Source organism: Dysidea avara, chromosome 9, assembly GCF_963678975.1.
Source record: "Dysidea avara chromosome 9, odDysAvar1.4, whole genome shotgun sequence".
In the NCBI taxonomy this organism is placed as follows: Eukaryota; Metazoa; Porifera; class Demospongiae; order Dictyoceratida; family Dysideidae; genus Dysidea; species Dysidea avara.
Window position 1 is genome coordinate 3012899 of NC_089280.1, and position 15464 is coordinate 3028362.

The 15464-nt window shown below is 37.6% G+C and overlaps 1 protein-coding gene across 1 annotated transcript; it reads right to left on the reverse strand.

Moving 5' to 3' along the window:
* Positions 1-3050: 3050 nt before the first annotated feature.
* LOC136265830 (11-beta-hydroxysteroid dehydrogenase 1-like) lies at positions 3051-15228 on the reverse strand. Its single transcript, XM_066060768.1, has 9 exons — positions 15038-15228; positions 11692-11782; positions 11525-11641; positions 11371-11473; positions 8269-8294; positions 8126-8220; positions 4248-4304; positions 4039-4193; positions 3051-3310 (listed from the first exon to the last, which is right to left on the reverse strand). Exons 1-9 carry the CDS (start codon positions 15129-15131, stop codon positions 3173-3175), a joined length of 876 nt encoding a protein of 291 aa, XP_065916840.1. The 5' UTR covers positions 15132-15228; the 3' UTR covers positions 3051-3172.
* Positions 15229-15464: the final 236 nt, after the last annotated feature.

The following is a 15464-nucleotide window of genomic DNA, read 5'->3' on the forward strand; positions in this document are numbered from 1 at the left end:
ATATCAGTAAAGCTTTCGATACCGTATCTCATGCCATCTTGCTCAACAAGCTTTGGTCTGCTGGAATAACTGGTACACTCTGGGCTTGGTTCCGGGAATATCTGACTGATCGATATCAACGTGTTTGCATCAACAACTGTTACTCCGATTTACTGCCAGTTCTCTCAGGTGTGCCCCAGGGCAGCATACTTGGCCCCGTGCTATTTCTAATTTATATAAATGACATGACATCATATATACACCAAAGCCAACTCCTAAAATTTGCCGATGATACCAAGTGTTTCATGCACATCTGTACTATATCTGACTACAACGCTCTGCAAGAAGATATCATCGCTTTATTTACTTGGTCCAGAGAGACAGATCTGAATTTTAATCTAAAAAAAATCGTACATTTATCATTTAAATGCAAGTTAGAAACCACCTACACCATTTCGGATATTACTATACCACATAATGACTCACACAAGGACTTAGGGCTCATATTATCTGAGAATCTAAGTTGGGACAAACACTACAAATCAATCTCTGCTCATGCATACAAGGTATTGGGACTAATACGTCGTACTATTGCTTCTACCCATTCTACTTCTACATTGGTCACATTATATATTTCAATGGTTCGATCTCAGCTGCTCTATTGCACCCAACTCAGAGGCGGATCTAGGATTTATAAAAGGGGGGGGCTAACTCAAAGTACTAATCTCTTGGGTAGAGGTAGCGAAGCACACTTCCCAGCATGCGAAGCATGCTGGAACTAGGGGGGTCTGGGGGCATGCCCCCCCAGGAAAATTTTGAAAAATAGATGCTAAAACACTGCAATTTGGAGACATTTCCACATAAAATTCATAATATTTTCTGCCTGTAGATATTTTATATACTGCCTTTAGATTATAGGTATGGCTCTCTGAAGCATTTTGCTAATGGAAAAGTTTGGGTAGGTACAGACAACCAAGTACATGATGCACCCCTCTCACAATTGCACAGCACTAAATAGGTGCATGTCAGAATAATAATGTTGAAAGTGGAAAATTTTGAAATTTGAACAATACAAGATTGAATCTGAGAGCATTTTCAATGGAAATTGTGAACCTGAATTAAGTATTGTCATACATATTAACTACACAAGTAGATGAATGAAGCCCTTTAAACAGACCAATTCACTTCATTGCATGTATAGGTACAGGCAGATTTGGAAAAATTCCATAACAGAACCAACTACATGTTTCCAGTGAATGTTCTATTAGAGTAGTTAGCTGACTGCTCTATTAGAGTATCTCGATCTTGTAAACCTCCAATGCTGATTCCGGGTCCTTGTTGCCTAAATTTTAGCATAAATCCACTGATAATACCTTGGAAAGACGTTTATAAGGTGGTTTTATGAGTATTTGTATTATTAGTGATCATATAATTATGCTAAGACAAAATTTCATTATAATACTCAGCATATTGATCAAGTAAAGCCTAAATATGAAGGGGGGGGGCTTCAGCCCCCAAAGCCCCCCCACCCCCCCCCCTGGATCCGCCCCTGCAACTATGGCGTCCACACCTGATGAAAGACATTTTAACTCTTGAGCAAATCCAGCGCCGTGCCACTAAGTATCTATTAAATGATTACACCAGTAGTTACAAAACCCGTCTAGTAAAACTAAGGATCCTTCCTCTGATGTACCTGTTCGAGTTACAAGATATATTATTTGCAATCAAATCAATCAAGGTACAATCTAAACAGTTCAATATTCATGATCATATCAACTTCAGCTCAGCTAATACTAGATCCGGCACCAGCAACAAATTGATCATCCCTCATCATTTAAATAACGTATCTAGACATTCTTATTTCCATAGATTACCAACTCTCTGGAATGCCATGCCTATCCTCAACTTGGATCTAACGTTTCCTCTGCTAAAATCAAAACTAAAAACTTTTCTCTGGGATCATTTTATAACTAACTTTGAAGATAACAACAATTGCTCATTGCACTATCTCTGTCCTTGCTCAAGATGCCACCAGTCGCGTCCACCCACCTCAAACCTGAACTACTTGTAGAATCTGTATGTATGTGTGTATATAAGTAAGTAAGTAAGTAAGTAGGTAAATAAGTAATGTAATGTAATGTACTTTCGCGGCTGTTGGTACATGTTACCAACAGACCTTTGGTGTGTTTACACCATAAAGCAATAATAATAATAATAATAATAATAATAATAGCTCATTGCTCTAAGCGGTTTGCATGTCATCATTACAGTACAAAGTACTGTATACATCCTACAAGCTGGCATTTGTTCACTATACGTACGTTCAGTTCGATCATCAAACACTGTTTTTAGCAACTATGTAGACTACTAATGTGATAAATAAACTGGACACAGGGAAGAGAGGTGACCAATAATGAAAGTGTCCCAAGTGATGAAGTAGTACAACTTCTTCAGTGGTATTCCTCTATTTATCCTATTAACACACTGTGTTGAAAAACACGAGGATACAGTATGTGTAGCTAATTACCAAACAGCCATCACAAACACATAAATGAATTTTTCTTGTGCCATACATTATCAGGGGTTTCTGGGGAGCAATAATTATAATTATAGTGTGTATATATGTTTGTTGTTGTTTGTGTGAGTGTATGTGGCATATAGATCTTTAAAGCATAATCAAGCCAAAATGTATAAACCTTAAAAGTTACCTACAGCATAATGTGTGTGCATGTGGAACCCCCAATTTAGTCACAAATGCACATGCATAAACACGGATAAAAGCACACACACACAAAAATATAAAACACACGCTTGCATACTCATTTTTAAAGTTGGACATTTTAGAGTGTTTATACCTAATTAAAGGGGGTTTCCTAAACTGTTTCGTTTAGAATCTTCCTCCCTATATACCATACATACTATAGTATCTATGTTAAAAGTATTTTGTTTCTGCTATCATAGATGATGAAAGTTTTTGGTGGAATATAAACCATCAATTCACCAAGTTTACGATAATTCCTCAAGATAAAAAGGACACGGAATTCTCTCACTACTGTACCTGGTAATTTACATCAAGTTTGGTGTTTCCACTAGAGAAAATTTGACATACTATTAAAACAGTATTAACCTAGATGTATGCATATTAAACAAAGATTAGTATGTGTAGTCTGAAAAAGTTCAATGTGTGATTCAACTACATCGCCATAGCAATAAGGTGATCAACACAAGCTGGACACAGGAAGTAGAGATGGGTGATAATAAAAGCATCCCAAGTGATGTAGTGGTAGACCCTCTTCAGTGGTATTCCTCTAGTTATCCTATCTGCACAGTCCTAAAAAGTAAAATACAATACTGGTATAGCTATTGTATGTACTAAATGAAGACATCATTAATGTATACAAGAGAACAACACTGCAGTATTGACATCTATTATATTATGTAGTTATTTGCTTGTTTAATGCATATAGAACTAAGACACTCTTTCCCATATATCATAGACCATCTTGGAACAATTAAGCTTTCATCTCTCACCTACTGGCTGCATATTTTGCTCACATGAGCACAGACAAACAAACACACGTATGTACATATACACACTATCTTTCAGATTTTGTTATTACAGAATATTTTTCTGGAGGCAATTGTTTTATAAAAGGTTTGACCTCTCCATAAAACATTCTATGACACATGTAATGAAAGAAATTTTATTATGCAGTTAATTGTCAATAAGTTTGACACAAAATTAAAGAAGGTGATAGTGATACAGCAGACGATAGTGCACATGAAATATAGAAGAAATGTTATGTTATTCTTATTGAACAGAAGATGAGGTTCAACAGTATATTTTACCACTGCGCTAGTTGCAACCAGGAGGAACCCATGGTCATTTCTGTAATATGCATGTTATGGCCAAACTAGCAGAAGGAATATGTTTACAGTACTATTTGTCTGCTGGCTAACCACAAAGCAATGCTCTGCTCTATTGGCTGTGTAGTGTGATTGTGTTTTCAAGTACATGCATTTAGTATTATTTGCTTGAGTGCATGCAAAGTGACTTACAACAGGTGTTATTCCAGGTTCAAAAAACCCGCCAGGTTTCAAATCTCTAGACTGTTTCAATAAATTCTCTGTGTACACTATACTTAACGGCATTATAGTGACAGAAATGTTTTCATTTCTCTTCTCAAACTCCAGACTGAGACTGCCAAAATGACCTATTAAAAGAACAGCACAAAAATTGCAAACTATTGTACTTGTATGTTATGGACCTTGTAAAGCATGTTTGCTGGCAACATATGCAGCCATTGAAGGAGCATTCATTATACCTGTTAGAAAACAATCACAAAATTATACAAATTATGATTGCAGTAGTAGAAAAGTTTATTTGCATCTTAAGACATTAATTCTGTTTTGCATATCTAGACACATGGTAGTGTGTCGTGCGGCCCAATAAGCCAGCATGCTACACCGTGAGTATATTGACAGGAAGAAGGAAAACATGATTTTCACACATATGTAGCTCCATGATCCCTTCTCCAATTGAAACCAACTTTGTTACATACGTGCCCGCCAGGTAGGGGAGTCTACATACCAAATTTGAAGAAAATCTCCCCATCCATTTACGAGATATGAGTGGCCAAAGTTTCATTTTAATTTCTTAGTTTTTTTTTTTTCATTTCACACACTTTGCAAAATCTGCCATAAAACACAAAATTAATGTGTACTCCAATCAGGCTGAAATTTGAAAGGGCTCATTAAAGTGAATCTCAGTACCACATTTGGTGGAAATCCAATGAACATTCATGGAGTTATGACTGATTATTTGCATAAAATAAGATCGAACTGCTGTCACGCCCAACAGGGTAAACCCATTGAAGGAATGAGTTGAGAATTGCTATGTAGATGGAGTAACCATTGTAAGAGTGCCTTTTTGTGGTTTGAAAGGAATCGAGATAAAGACCATGTAGATACGTATGACACAAAACCCAATCTGTGTCACAATTATGCAATCGAAATTTATGAATAAATAAAAAACTATCAGTTTTCACGCCTATCAGGCAAACCGCTTAGAAGAGTGAGCTGAAAACCAGTATGTAGATGGAATAATCATCATAGAAGGTCTTTGCAGTAGTATAGAAGAATCGGAGTAAAGGCCAATAATTTCTTTTCTTTCTTCCTTTTAATATTATTTTTAAGGGCAAAAATTTTCTTCAGAGAAATGGAAAATTCTTTTCTTAAAAGGTTACAAACACAAACATACACAATTACATTGAAAACTGAGTCTCTGCTTGGATCAGGTCAACCGGAGCACACTTTATGTAGAGGCCTTGTGAAGACTGGGCTCCTCTGATACATTGTATAGCTGACAATTGTTGAATATTATACAAAGCCACTGACAGCTCTGTTAAGGGAATTGAAAGCATTAGTAGTATCGATTAGTAACACACTCTCAGTGTCCTCATCACAAAAAGCTTCTCTCATTACATGGACAGCAGCCTCCCCTCCCCAGCACATAGCTGCACAGAGCCAGCAGCAAACTGAATATCTTCACCGATCACATGCAAGACAGTTTTAGCTATAATACGTCAAACTGTTCACCAACACCAATAGGTTGGACACCTGGTTTCTTGTCCAAAGATATAAGCCAGTAAGTCATCAGAGGGGAAGAATCATACAATCAACAAAAGTAGTACACATATGACGAGCCAATAAGGCTATGGCAGAACATAGTTCATCTGAAGCAGAACGAAAGGAGGAGCACAGTCTTCTTCAACCATGAGCATCAATGCCAGATGGTCCAGCAGCACCCGAAGTTCATAGTGCAGCAGCTCTTATGACTGGACTATCCAATGCATTAAAAATGACTGAGTGTACTGTAGTTGTAGGAGCAGTATCAGGTAATAAAGCAGCAGAATGTAATGGAGCAGCAGGTAAATGCTTTGATTTAAGGATGTCATACACTTTACCCAATCTGGCCAGGTACAGTGTCATCCAAACGAAGAATGCGTCCTTCCCTGGTGCAGAGGACAAAAGCTGGAGAGCAGCAGCAGTCTTACCAGAAAACATTAATTTGGCAAAAGATTGTGCCTAACTGACCATTGGATCGAAGATGACATTGAATGGTTCTGCCTTCCAATAACAACTCATTCAAATTGCCACCATTCCATAACAGCAGTCTTTGCTCAAAACAAGGTATGTGATCTTTTGATTTTGATGTGCGGGTTGGTTTCTGAGTAACAAAGGTACAATAGGTAAAGGCAGCTTTCAAAGCAATTGACTACAGACTAGAACCCTCCCCTGCTGAACGAAAGAGCTGGGCCAGGTCGAACACAAATTTCTTGCCAAAATTTCCAGATGGTATTTTAAAATTGAGTTATAATGCAAAATCCAACTATATGTAACAAGTGTGCAATCAAAATACTCTAATAGTACAGTCACCCTATTAGAGCATTCAGTTGTATGCAGTTAAAATTACTTACATAAATAGTTCATTGTATTTTATTTTCAATAATGATGATTTCATTCATTTGATGCTGTTTCTGTTGTTGAAGAAAAAACAGCACAGGAAAAGAAGTGATATCCATAGGTACCAGCACAATACACTGTAGATAAACTGCATGGATGCTGCCTGCATGGAGAGTTCAGCTATAAACAAATTACACCGTCAGGAGTTTAACTACATATAAGTAACTCAGTAGAGAATTCAGCTACAAATAAGTTATCTGGTTAGACAAACAAGTCATCTGGTATAGAGTTGATCCTGAGCTACAAACAAATCACCTTGTGGAAAGTTCAGCTACAAACAAGTCATCCAGTAGGGAGTTCAGGTACAAAAAGGTAGAGAGTTCAGCTACAAGCCCGCCACGTAGTAGAGAGCTCAGCTATGAACAAGTCAGCCAGTAGAATTTAGCTACAAGCAAATCACTCTGTATAGAGAGTTCAGCCACAAACAAATCACCAAGTAAAGAGTTCAGCTACAAGCAAGCCATCCAAAAGATGTCACCTGTGGAGTTCAGCTATAAACAGGTCACCAGAGAGTTTAGCTACAAAAAATCACACTCTAGAGAGTCATACTAACAAGTCACACAGTAAAGAGTTCAGCTACAAACAAGCCACCCCGTAGAGATTTCAGCTACAAACCAATCACCCTGTGGATAGTTTAGCTACAAACAAATTGCCCAGTAGAAAGTTCAGCTATAAGCTAGTCACTGGTAGAGAACTCAGCTTCAAACAACTTACCTAGTAGAGCATTCAGCTACAAACAAATCACCTATAGAGAGTTCAGTTACTTTTGTAACTAAGTTACATAGAAGATTAAAGTAACTATAGTAATATAACTAGTTACATAGTAATTTGTTACAAGGATTAACGGTCTATAAAATAGTAACAAGTTGGATAGTTACATATACTGTTAGCCTGTTGAGAAAAGTTCATATACATACAAGTTTGTGTACAATTATAAAAAAATGTATGTTTATATCCTCAACTGCTTTAATTCATATTTCTCGTTCTTGTAGTAAAGAAAAAAGACGCCAAAGATTCATTCAAAGGGTGCCAAATGAACCTATTTATAGCTTTAAAGTGCTGTCAGTAGAGAATTAGAGGGCAATACCACTAGTTTAGCACTGTACACGACTTCTTCTTATATTTTAAAATCAAAATACACACAAAGGAAGTGTCTTTTCAGCTGTACATATTATGGTTTCTTTGTCATGTTTTGTTATGTGAACCCAATAAGTAGAACTCCTACCCACATTTAGTTCATGAGCTGACACTATAAGCCTAACCACTGTTGATATTTCTGTTAACATAACAGACTAATAACATGTATGAAACTTCTACACAACATAGATTCCCCACAAGTAGGGACAACGAAAACACCTACAATCACCTTTGACTATACTTACGTACATATAATTACAAAGAAGGTATGCATTTGCCATGCTCTATATACCTTTAAAACTTTCTGAAAACAGTCAGCAAACTACGTATAACCTAGCAGCCAGCTACATGAGTACACCTGATTCATAATCCTATACACTTTGGTGCTAACTATAATAATATAGCTACTTAGACTTCTTACATATTACTGATTATCATATATACATGTTACTAAGCATCATACAATATCCTAAAAGTGGCATACCTACTATTGAAGAAATAGCTACAATGGTACCATGACTTTCCCTCAAGTAAGGCAGAGAATATTGAGTAAGGTAGACTCCTTGTAGTGTGTTGATTCTGAATGTCAAGTATTAGTTAAATTGTACTCATGAAAGTGTGACACACCTGAACGTATCCTCATACAACTTTCCCTATGAGTAAAATTAAGGATAGATATGATTAACAAGTATTAATAATTTTAAGTTGATTAGGGGTCATAGAAATAAAGAGTAGTGAAACAAGCCTACACCTGAAGATATACTAGTGGACATCAAATCCCTATACCCACAACTAAATTAGGGATTAAATGGCCACTAGTATATCTTCAGATGTAGACGACATCCTTTGTTTTATTTCTATGATCCCTAATCGAGCTTAAAACTCTTAAGTTTTTCTTATACTTCTTTGTTTACTTTTTGTAACATCATTATGACTGGTGAATTCATGCATACTGCATTAGAATGCCAGGCTTATTACGTTCATCTGAACACGTGCCCCAACTATCAATTACTAAAATAGTGAAGTGGCCATTATGTTTTGTTTTCAGGTATGTTCAGCCTGTTACAGATGAAGAACATTAGGAGAAGGACCTCTGTGATCAATCCAGTCACAACGGAAAACTCGGACAATTCCCGTCAAATGTAGGGAAGCCGGCATGAGGCGCTACTACGAATCGACACTTGAGCTGTCAACAAAGATGAATGGGACACAAAGGAGGACACAGGCAAGTCCATGATGCATGCATTGTACATACTGCGTTATGCCAAAACGCATATGTCAGGCTGAAGTGATGTCAAACAGTGAAAAAATTGAGCAATAACCTTAACTTATTATTGAGTTATGCTTGGCTGAAGGCATCATGGACTTGCCTGTGTCCTCATTTGTGTCCCATTCATCTTTGTTAGGGTTCAAGCTAGCTAGCTACACTCTAGCTAGCTACAGTGTAGCTAACTAGCACCTTGCACACAGCACCATGCACAGCCCAAAGAGAGCCTCCAAATGGCATCTCAAATTAATAATGTGCAATGTTTAACATTTCCTAGGGGCATGACCCCAGACTGAGCCTTACCACTTTCACTTTTACTCTGATGCTCCAGGCAGCTAATATCAACCATCGTTGTTGATCTTACAGCAAGGAATTAATCCAGCAGTAAGGCTTTTTTACTACTGCTGCTGCTTTGATCATTTTCTTTCGGCCAAGTATACACATATCCACACAAAACAGCCAAGCTGTGAAAAAATGGTGTGGCCTTAAAAGCCTGGGTGAAAAAGTTGTGAAATCAAAGGTGGTGGCCAAGAAATGGCTGCAATGATGTTAATGCTTATAAATTTTAACAATGCACACAGCCATTATTAATTTTTTTTGCATCAACATCATTGCAGCCATTTCTTGGCCGCCATCTTTGATTTCACAACTTTTTCACCCAGGCTTTTAAGGCCGCACCATTTTTTCACAGCTTGGCTGTTTTGTGTGGATTTCACTGCTTTTTGTACTGTATAAGGCCCCAAAACCAGCCTATGGCTGACTCTGTGGTTTGTTTTTACTCATATTTCTTCTTTTCTATGCAGATACAATGATGATTATTGAAGACAAACTTATAAATGTATTTCATTGCATGATTTAATTCAAAATTTGATAATATTATTGTAATACTCTAATAGAGTACACATTTTTTGAGGACTTCTAATAGAACATACATAGAATGTTCTAGAACAATCTAGTACTTCTGTTGGTAGATCTACGAAATTACAAACATTTGATTATAAGCAAATTTAAACTAGAAATTTCATTTTTAAAGCAGAAATTGATCTGCCAAGGTAGCAGTGGTTCAGTGGTTAAGGATGCAGGTATTAGGTATGGAGGTCCCTGGTTGGAACTCTAGACAATCGAGTTACACATTTGAGTTTTATAGCAATTTGTACAAAGTGTGCGAAAATAAATTGAAGCTGTACGGCATAAGAAAAAAAACGAAGAAATTAAAACAAAACTTTGAACACCCATAACTCGCAAATGGCTGTTGCGAATTAATCAAATTTGTTGTGTGGCCCACCCTATCTGGCAGACAGCTATAATGCAAAAATGGTGTGCTGGAGCTATGCACATGTGAAAAAGCTGTTTTCTTTCTTGTCAATATACTCACGGTATTGTGTGTCAGCTTTCATGGCAGCACGACACACTACTGTGTGTCTTGATCCAAAAACCATAGCATGACAGTTTGACATACTGATGCCCAGTACAGTTTGACATATTGATTCTCAGTATCTTGTTGGTCTTTCTATTGCAGCTTGCAAACTCTATCACAGTCTTCCTGGAGGTAGGAAGCACAGCACCCAATCCTACGTCAGATGTATTACAAATGGTGTTGTCTCTTGGGGTAATCCAAGATAGGTGGCGATAAGAGAGACTGGGGGAGAGGGTCAAGTGCAGTTTGATGAATGGATGTCCCTAGTGAGGTCATTGAGTGGGGGAGCTATGCTGGGACAAAGTTTCTGTAGAAGTTAACAAGGCCCAGAAAAGACCGAAGCTCGCTTTGGAGGTCTTGGGTGTCTACAGTCTTTTTTTTGTCTGCAAATGGTGCCACTCCTTTAGCAAAGTAGTGAAAGCCCAGGTACGTCAGAGTGCTCTGCCCCAGAAGATGCTCAAAATTTTCACTGAGATAGTTGCTCATTGGGCAGTCAAATGATCCTCCTCTGTGTCTGGGCTCAAGCATTTAAGAAGTGCAGCTTTCAGATGCTTGTACAAGTCTGTTTCCACTTTTGCCATGGAATCAAATATCGCCCAGGCACGTCCCTTTAGAAAGGTGGGGAGGAGTAACAACATCTTCACTACATCCCAACCCCGCATACTTTAAATCTCTTGAACCAAGACCACAAGTCTTTGGGGTTCAGGTATAACGCTAGTCCTCCACCAGTTGTCATAGTTACTTTCTCCTGGGTTTCAGTACTAATGTGAAAAGATCAATACCACTGATTGATAGCACGAGGCAATAATTCTTAATCATGTGACTCAACAATGAGCAGCAATAGGAATAATGATACATTATTACATTTGGATGGGCGATAAGTACTTAAATGAAATAAACTCCCAAGGCCACAATTCAAGGCACATATACAAAACCATGGGTTAAGTAGCATGACAGCGTATTTCTAATCTAGATAGTAATGACATCAAGCTGCAGACATCAAAGGAAATTGTTCTATGGTATATCTAAATATGTAAAGACTTACCGGATTCTCAGTATCTACAAACCAACTTATATTACAAATTGCAGCATTGATTATCAAGATGTCAATCCCTCCCAAATGTTTAACAGCTTCACTAACTAGTAACCTACAAATATCACACTACACACACAAATCACTACTACATGATTATCTTCACTTGTTGTCCTCCTCTTTCCCAACATCTGCTCTCACCACAAACACATCTTGTGAATATTTCTGACATAATTTTTGAGTATCCTTCAATTTGTTCTCAGTACGAGCAGCTATCACCAGTCTACACACAGTGACATCAACTTCACATTACTGGACAATCACTAACCATACCTAGCTCCTAACTGAGATAGTCTAATGGCAAGATCCTTCCCAATACCTTCTGATGCTCCAGTGATTATAATCCTCTTGTCCTTGTAGTAATCTATGAGTAACATTCATTTATATTTCATAAAAACTTAATTCCTAAAATATAACAGTAGAGGATGAAAACAAACGGGACCTCTCATTTGATTAATATTCTGCTTATAGTCTGTCCCCTAAGTACCAAACAACTGTGTCATCCATTTTAGTACATTGATCTGTTGATAGCTACTGCACTTCTAGAAGAAAGATAGCAATCTCTGTGCTAACTCTTATAAAGCCACTCAGCTAGGCTTGGACACAATGTCAGATGACAAACACCCTAAAAACTCAAATTAAACTGACATGGATATAGTGTATTCAAGGAATCTAGTACTACCATCTGGGCAAGAATAAGAGGTTAGTAGGCTGATGTGCTTATATGGAGTGCCTCATGGATCTGTTTACGGGCCTTGCTTTTCGGTACTTAATTATGTGAATGACACTTGATGCTGGATAGCATAGGTTGCCAATAATATTATTGACACATGAATTATCAATCATCATAATATTATTCAGCTTTTAAGAAAGTTTTCAAAGTTACCATGTACATATGGCACCCTTTTAAATTACTCTGCTTTATAACAATAAGGTTTATATAGTAAGTTTATAATGCTAATTGTGTATTTTAGTGTGTTTTCAAGATTTAAGTGTGTTTTTTGTGGAGTCATGCCACTAGGAATGTCAAAGGAATATAGCAGTTGAAGGAAGTGCAGTTCTTCAGTGGTCAATTATCAACTAGGTTTGGACCTTCACATCACTATACTTCTTGTTGGTATGTCCTATCAACTTCCAGCTAGTTATCACAATTACAATGAGAACTGGGGTTGGTAAAAACGGAGGACCCGGGGACTTAACTTTTTGTGGTATTTATGTACTTTACAGCACTATTGACCTGGTTTCAATGTTGTCCCTCAGTATTCTCCCAGTGTGGATAGGGATGGGATTGTAGCCAGTTGTTGGCAAGTATGCATGCGCATCTTCATAATTTGTGACACAAATTTCCTGAAATCTACCCAAACTTTGAAATATGATGCACTCTTTGAAATTTAAAACCCTTCAAATTTCAGATTATGCCTCTTCTGCAAAATTTTCTACTTTGAAAATAACCCACTATATGGTATGAACAGCTCTTTAAACATGTCAGTTTTCATGCACTATATAGCAGTTTATTTCAAAGCAGAAAATTTATATCTGAATTTAATTTCGAAGAATGCATACTTTGAAGCATACATATTTCGAAGTCTGGGTGGATTAAAAATAAACGGAAATTCATGTCACAAATTATTAAGGTACGTATGTGCATGTTTGCCATAACTGACTTACTGATGGAATATAATTCCCACCTCTGTGTGCACAGAGAGAAGACTAGGGAGTCTCAAGTGAAATAAATTTTAATCAGCCACATGTTCGATCGTACCTACGTTAGAATAGCAGCAGATGGCATTAATCTTCAACAACTGCTGCCGTTCTAGATCTGGCTATTGACACAGTAATGATACTGTTTATCATAAATACTGAGCTAAAAGTTGAAGAATATACGAGTGAATATGCAAGTGAATATGCATCCACGGTAAAACATTGGATCACATGAAGGATAGTTTATTTATGAGAATTTATTTTCAAAGAACAACAAGACTTGAGAATTTTTCAAAGAGAAGAGCCTCTTCAAAATATCTGAAAATCCCTTCAAAAATTACCTGCTATACGGTATATGACATTGGTTTTTTTCGAAGTGGCTACAGTAGTAGTGAAGATACATCTTTATGGGTGTCTACTGTGTTCATAGCTTTGTGGACTGATTGCAGCAATAATAAATGTACAGAGAAACATTAAATACACAATTTCAGTTGGTGGTAAACTATTTCACTAACTGACAGGTCTGATTGAATAGTCTAGGGTTGCATACTGAACAGCAAGAATTTCTTGCCTAGTTGGCAACCAGGATCAAGTCACCATCTGGACTTCTGCAATGTTGTATTAAGTTTCAGATAAGTTCAAAATTTTATGTCCGACAGCGGGACACTATATACTCACGCAGCACTTCCTCAAGGGGGTGATGATCGACACACAGACACTCACTGTAGGTAGATCTGTGACCTTGGTCATATGTAGTGCAAGTCAAAAGTCAAGGCCAAATTCATGCCAAATGAACAGTCAACCTACATACAACTATACCCTGGCTGGTCAACGTGTTCCTCTAAAATCAGTTTGCTATCTAGGAATCCTTGAGCATCAACTCTCACCTTAACTGGGGAGACCAAGTTAAATATCTGGCAGCTAAGGAAATCTGTTCTCTTAACTATCTACGACACACCCTCTTCTCATGTCCAGCATATACTAAAGCAGGTCTTTGGTTATAGGCCAATCCTCGAATATTCTTCACCTGTTTGGTGTCTAACTATACACTTTTAAAGATATATCACAGCTGGAATCATTTCTGCAACACACTGTACGTTGGGTGTGTGACAGTAGGTGGAACCCTGATACCCGCAGCTGGTCTAAATCTTCAGATTCCTGTTTATAAGAGTTCACTCCATTCTAGACGATCCTACTTTTCTGTTAGTTTAGTCCATGATATTCTCCTACATGAACGAATTTCCATCCCATTTAGCAAGCATTTTCAATTCTCCAATATGCCAAAACACAATCCCATCCATCCTTACTGCCATTTTTTTCGTTAACACTCCCTTTTTATGGAACTCTGTTCCCCATCATATTCTCCAGTTGTCAAACCATCCTGCATCTCACTCTGCACTTCGTCGTTTTCTTGCTGTATGATATAACTGTTTTGTTATTATTTTTCGTACTAGCTATGATGCGTCTTATCTGTTGTAATTGTAAGCTTGTTCTCATGTGTGTGTGTGTATGTACTTTGTGTGGGGAGCACGTTAACAGGTTTTTATGTCTTCTGTGTACCCATGTCTTTTGACAAACTAATCTAATCTAGGTAAGGGCAAAAATATCCAACCCACAATCGAAAAGTACTGAAATGCTGTCGCTAGGTCACTGCCGATTGAAAAAGGCTCTTAGTCACAGGTCAAATCGAAACTTCGGCGAGCCAAGACTTTAACCGGGGTCGTAGATCTAGCTACAGCGCGTACCTAACTACGTGACACCCCCTTGCTTCCTGTTATTAGACACACGTGACAGTGGACTCGACGCCAATGAATACCAGAACTGAGAGGCGAACCAGCATAATAATTATATCACGTCACCTGTCTTTAGAAGACTCCAGATCCTACATGTATGTAGGTACTTTAAGTACGTTACTCACTTTCAATGTCCACATAGTTCATCCACTGTACCACAACAGCTGATAATGGAAGTATAACAATAGTAAAGATCAGTGTCCACTTCACGCAGCCCATTATGCCCCTACAGATGGTCTGGTCTCGTCACGGGAAAAGTTTGCGTGGAGCAATAATTAGTAGGGCGTGGTCTTCGACGTCTCTGTGTTGTGCACATGCGAAGGTAATGGTAATGTGAAGGTATAATAGAGCATATAGTTTAAGTAATCTTTATAATTAATTTGTACTTTTACACTCAACTTTGAGTTCTGTATAATCACTAATAATAATAATGTAGCATGTTAATGTTGTAGTCAGTTTTGTATCGGGCTTCAGCATCATGGCCAGATGGGATGTATATAGTCCCAGTCGATCTGCTGAAGCATATAGACAAGAATATATAAGTTTCTATAT

Bases quoted from the DNA above. Each gene is read 5' to 3' on its own strand.
- LOC136265830 (XM_066060768.1), bottom strand. From the start codon at position 15,131: ATGGGCTGCGTGAAGTGGACACTGATCTTTACTATTGTTATACTTCCA. The intron at 11,783-15,037 runs GTGAGTAACGTA...TGTTACTCATAG, and splicing joins GAACTATGTGGACATTGAAA to ATTACTACAAGGACAAGAGG. The intron at 11,474-11,524 runs GTGAAGATAATC...TGATATTTGTAG, and splicing joins GGGAAAGAGGAGGACAACAA to GTTACTAGTTAGTGAAGCTG.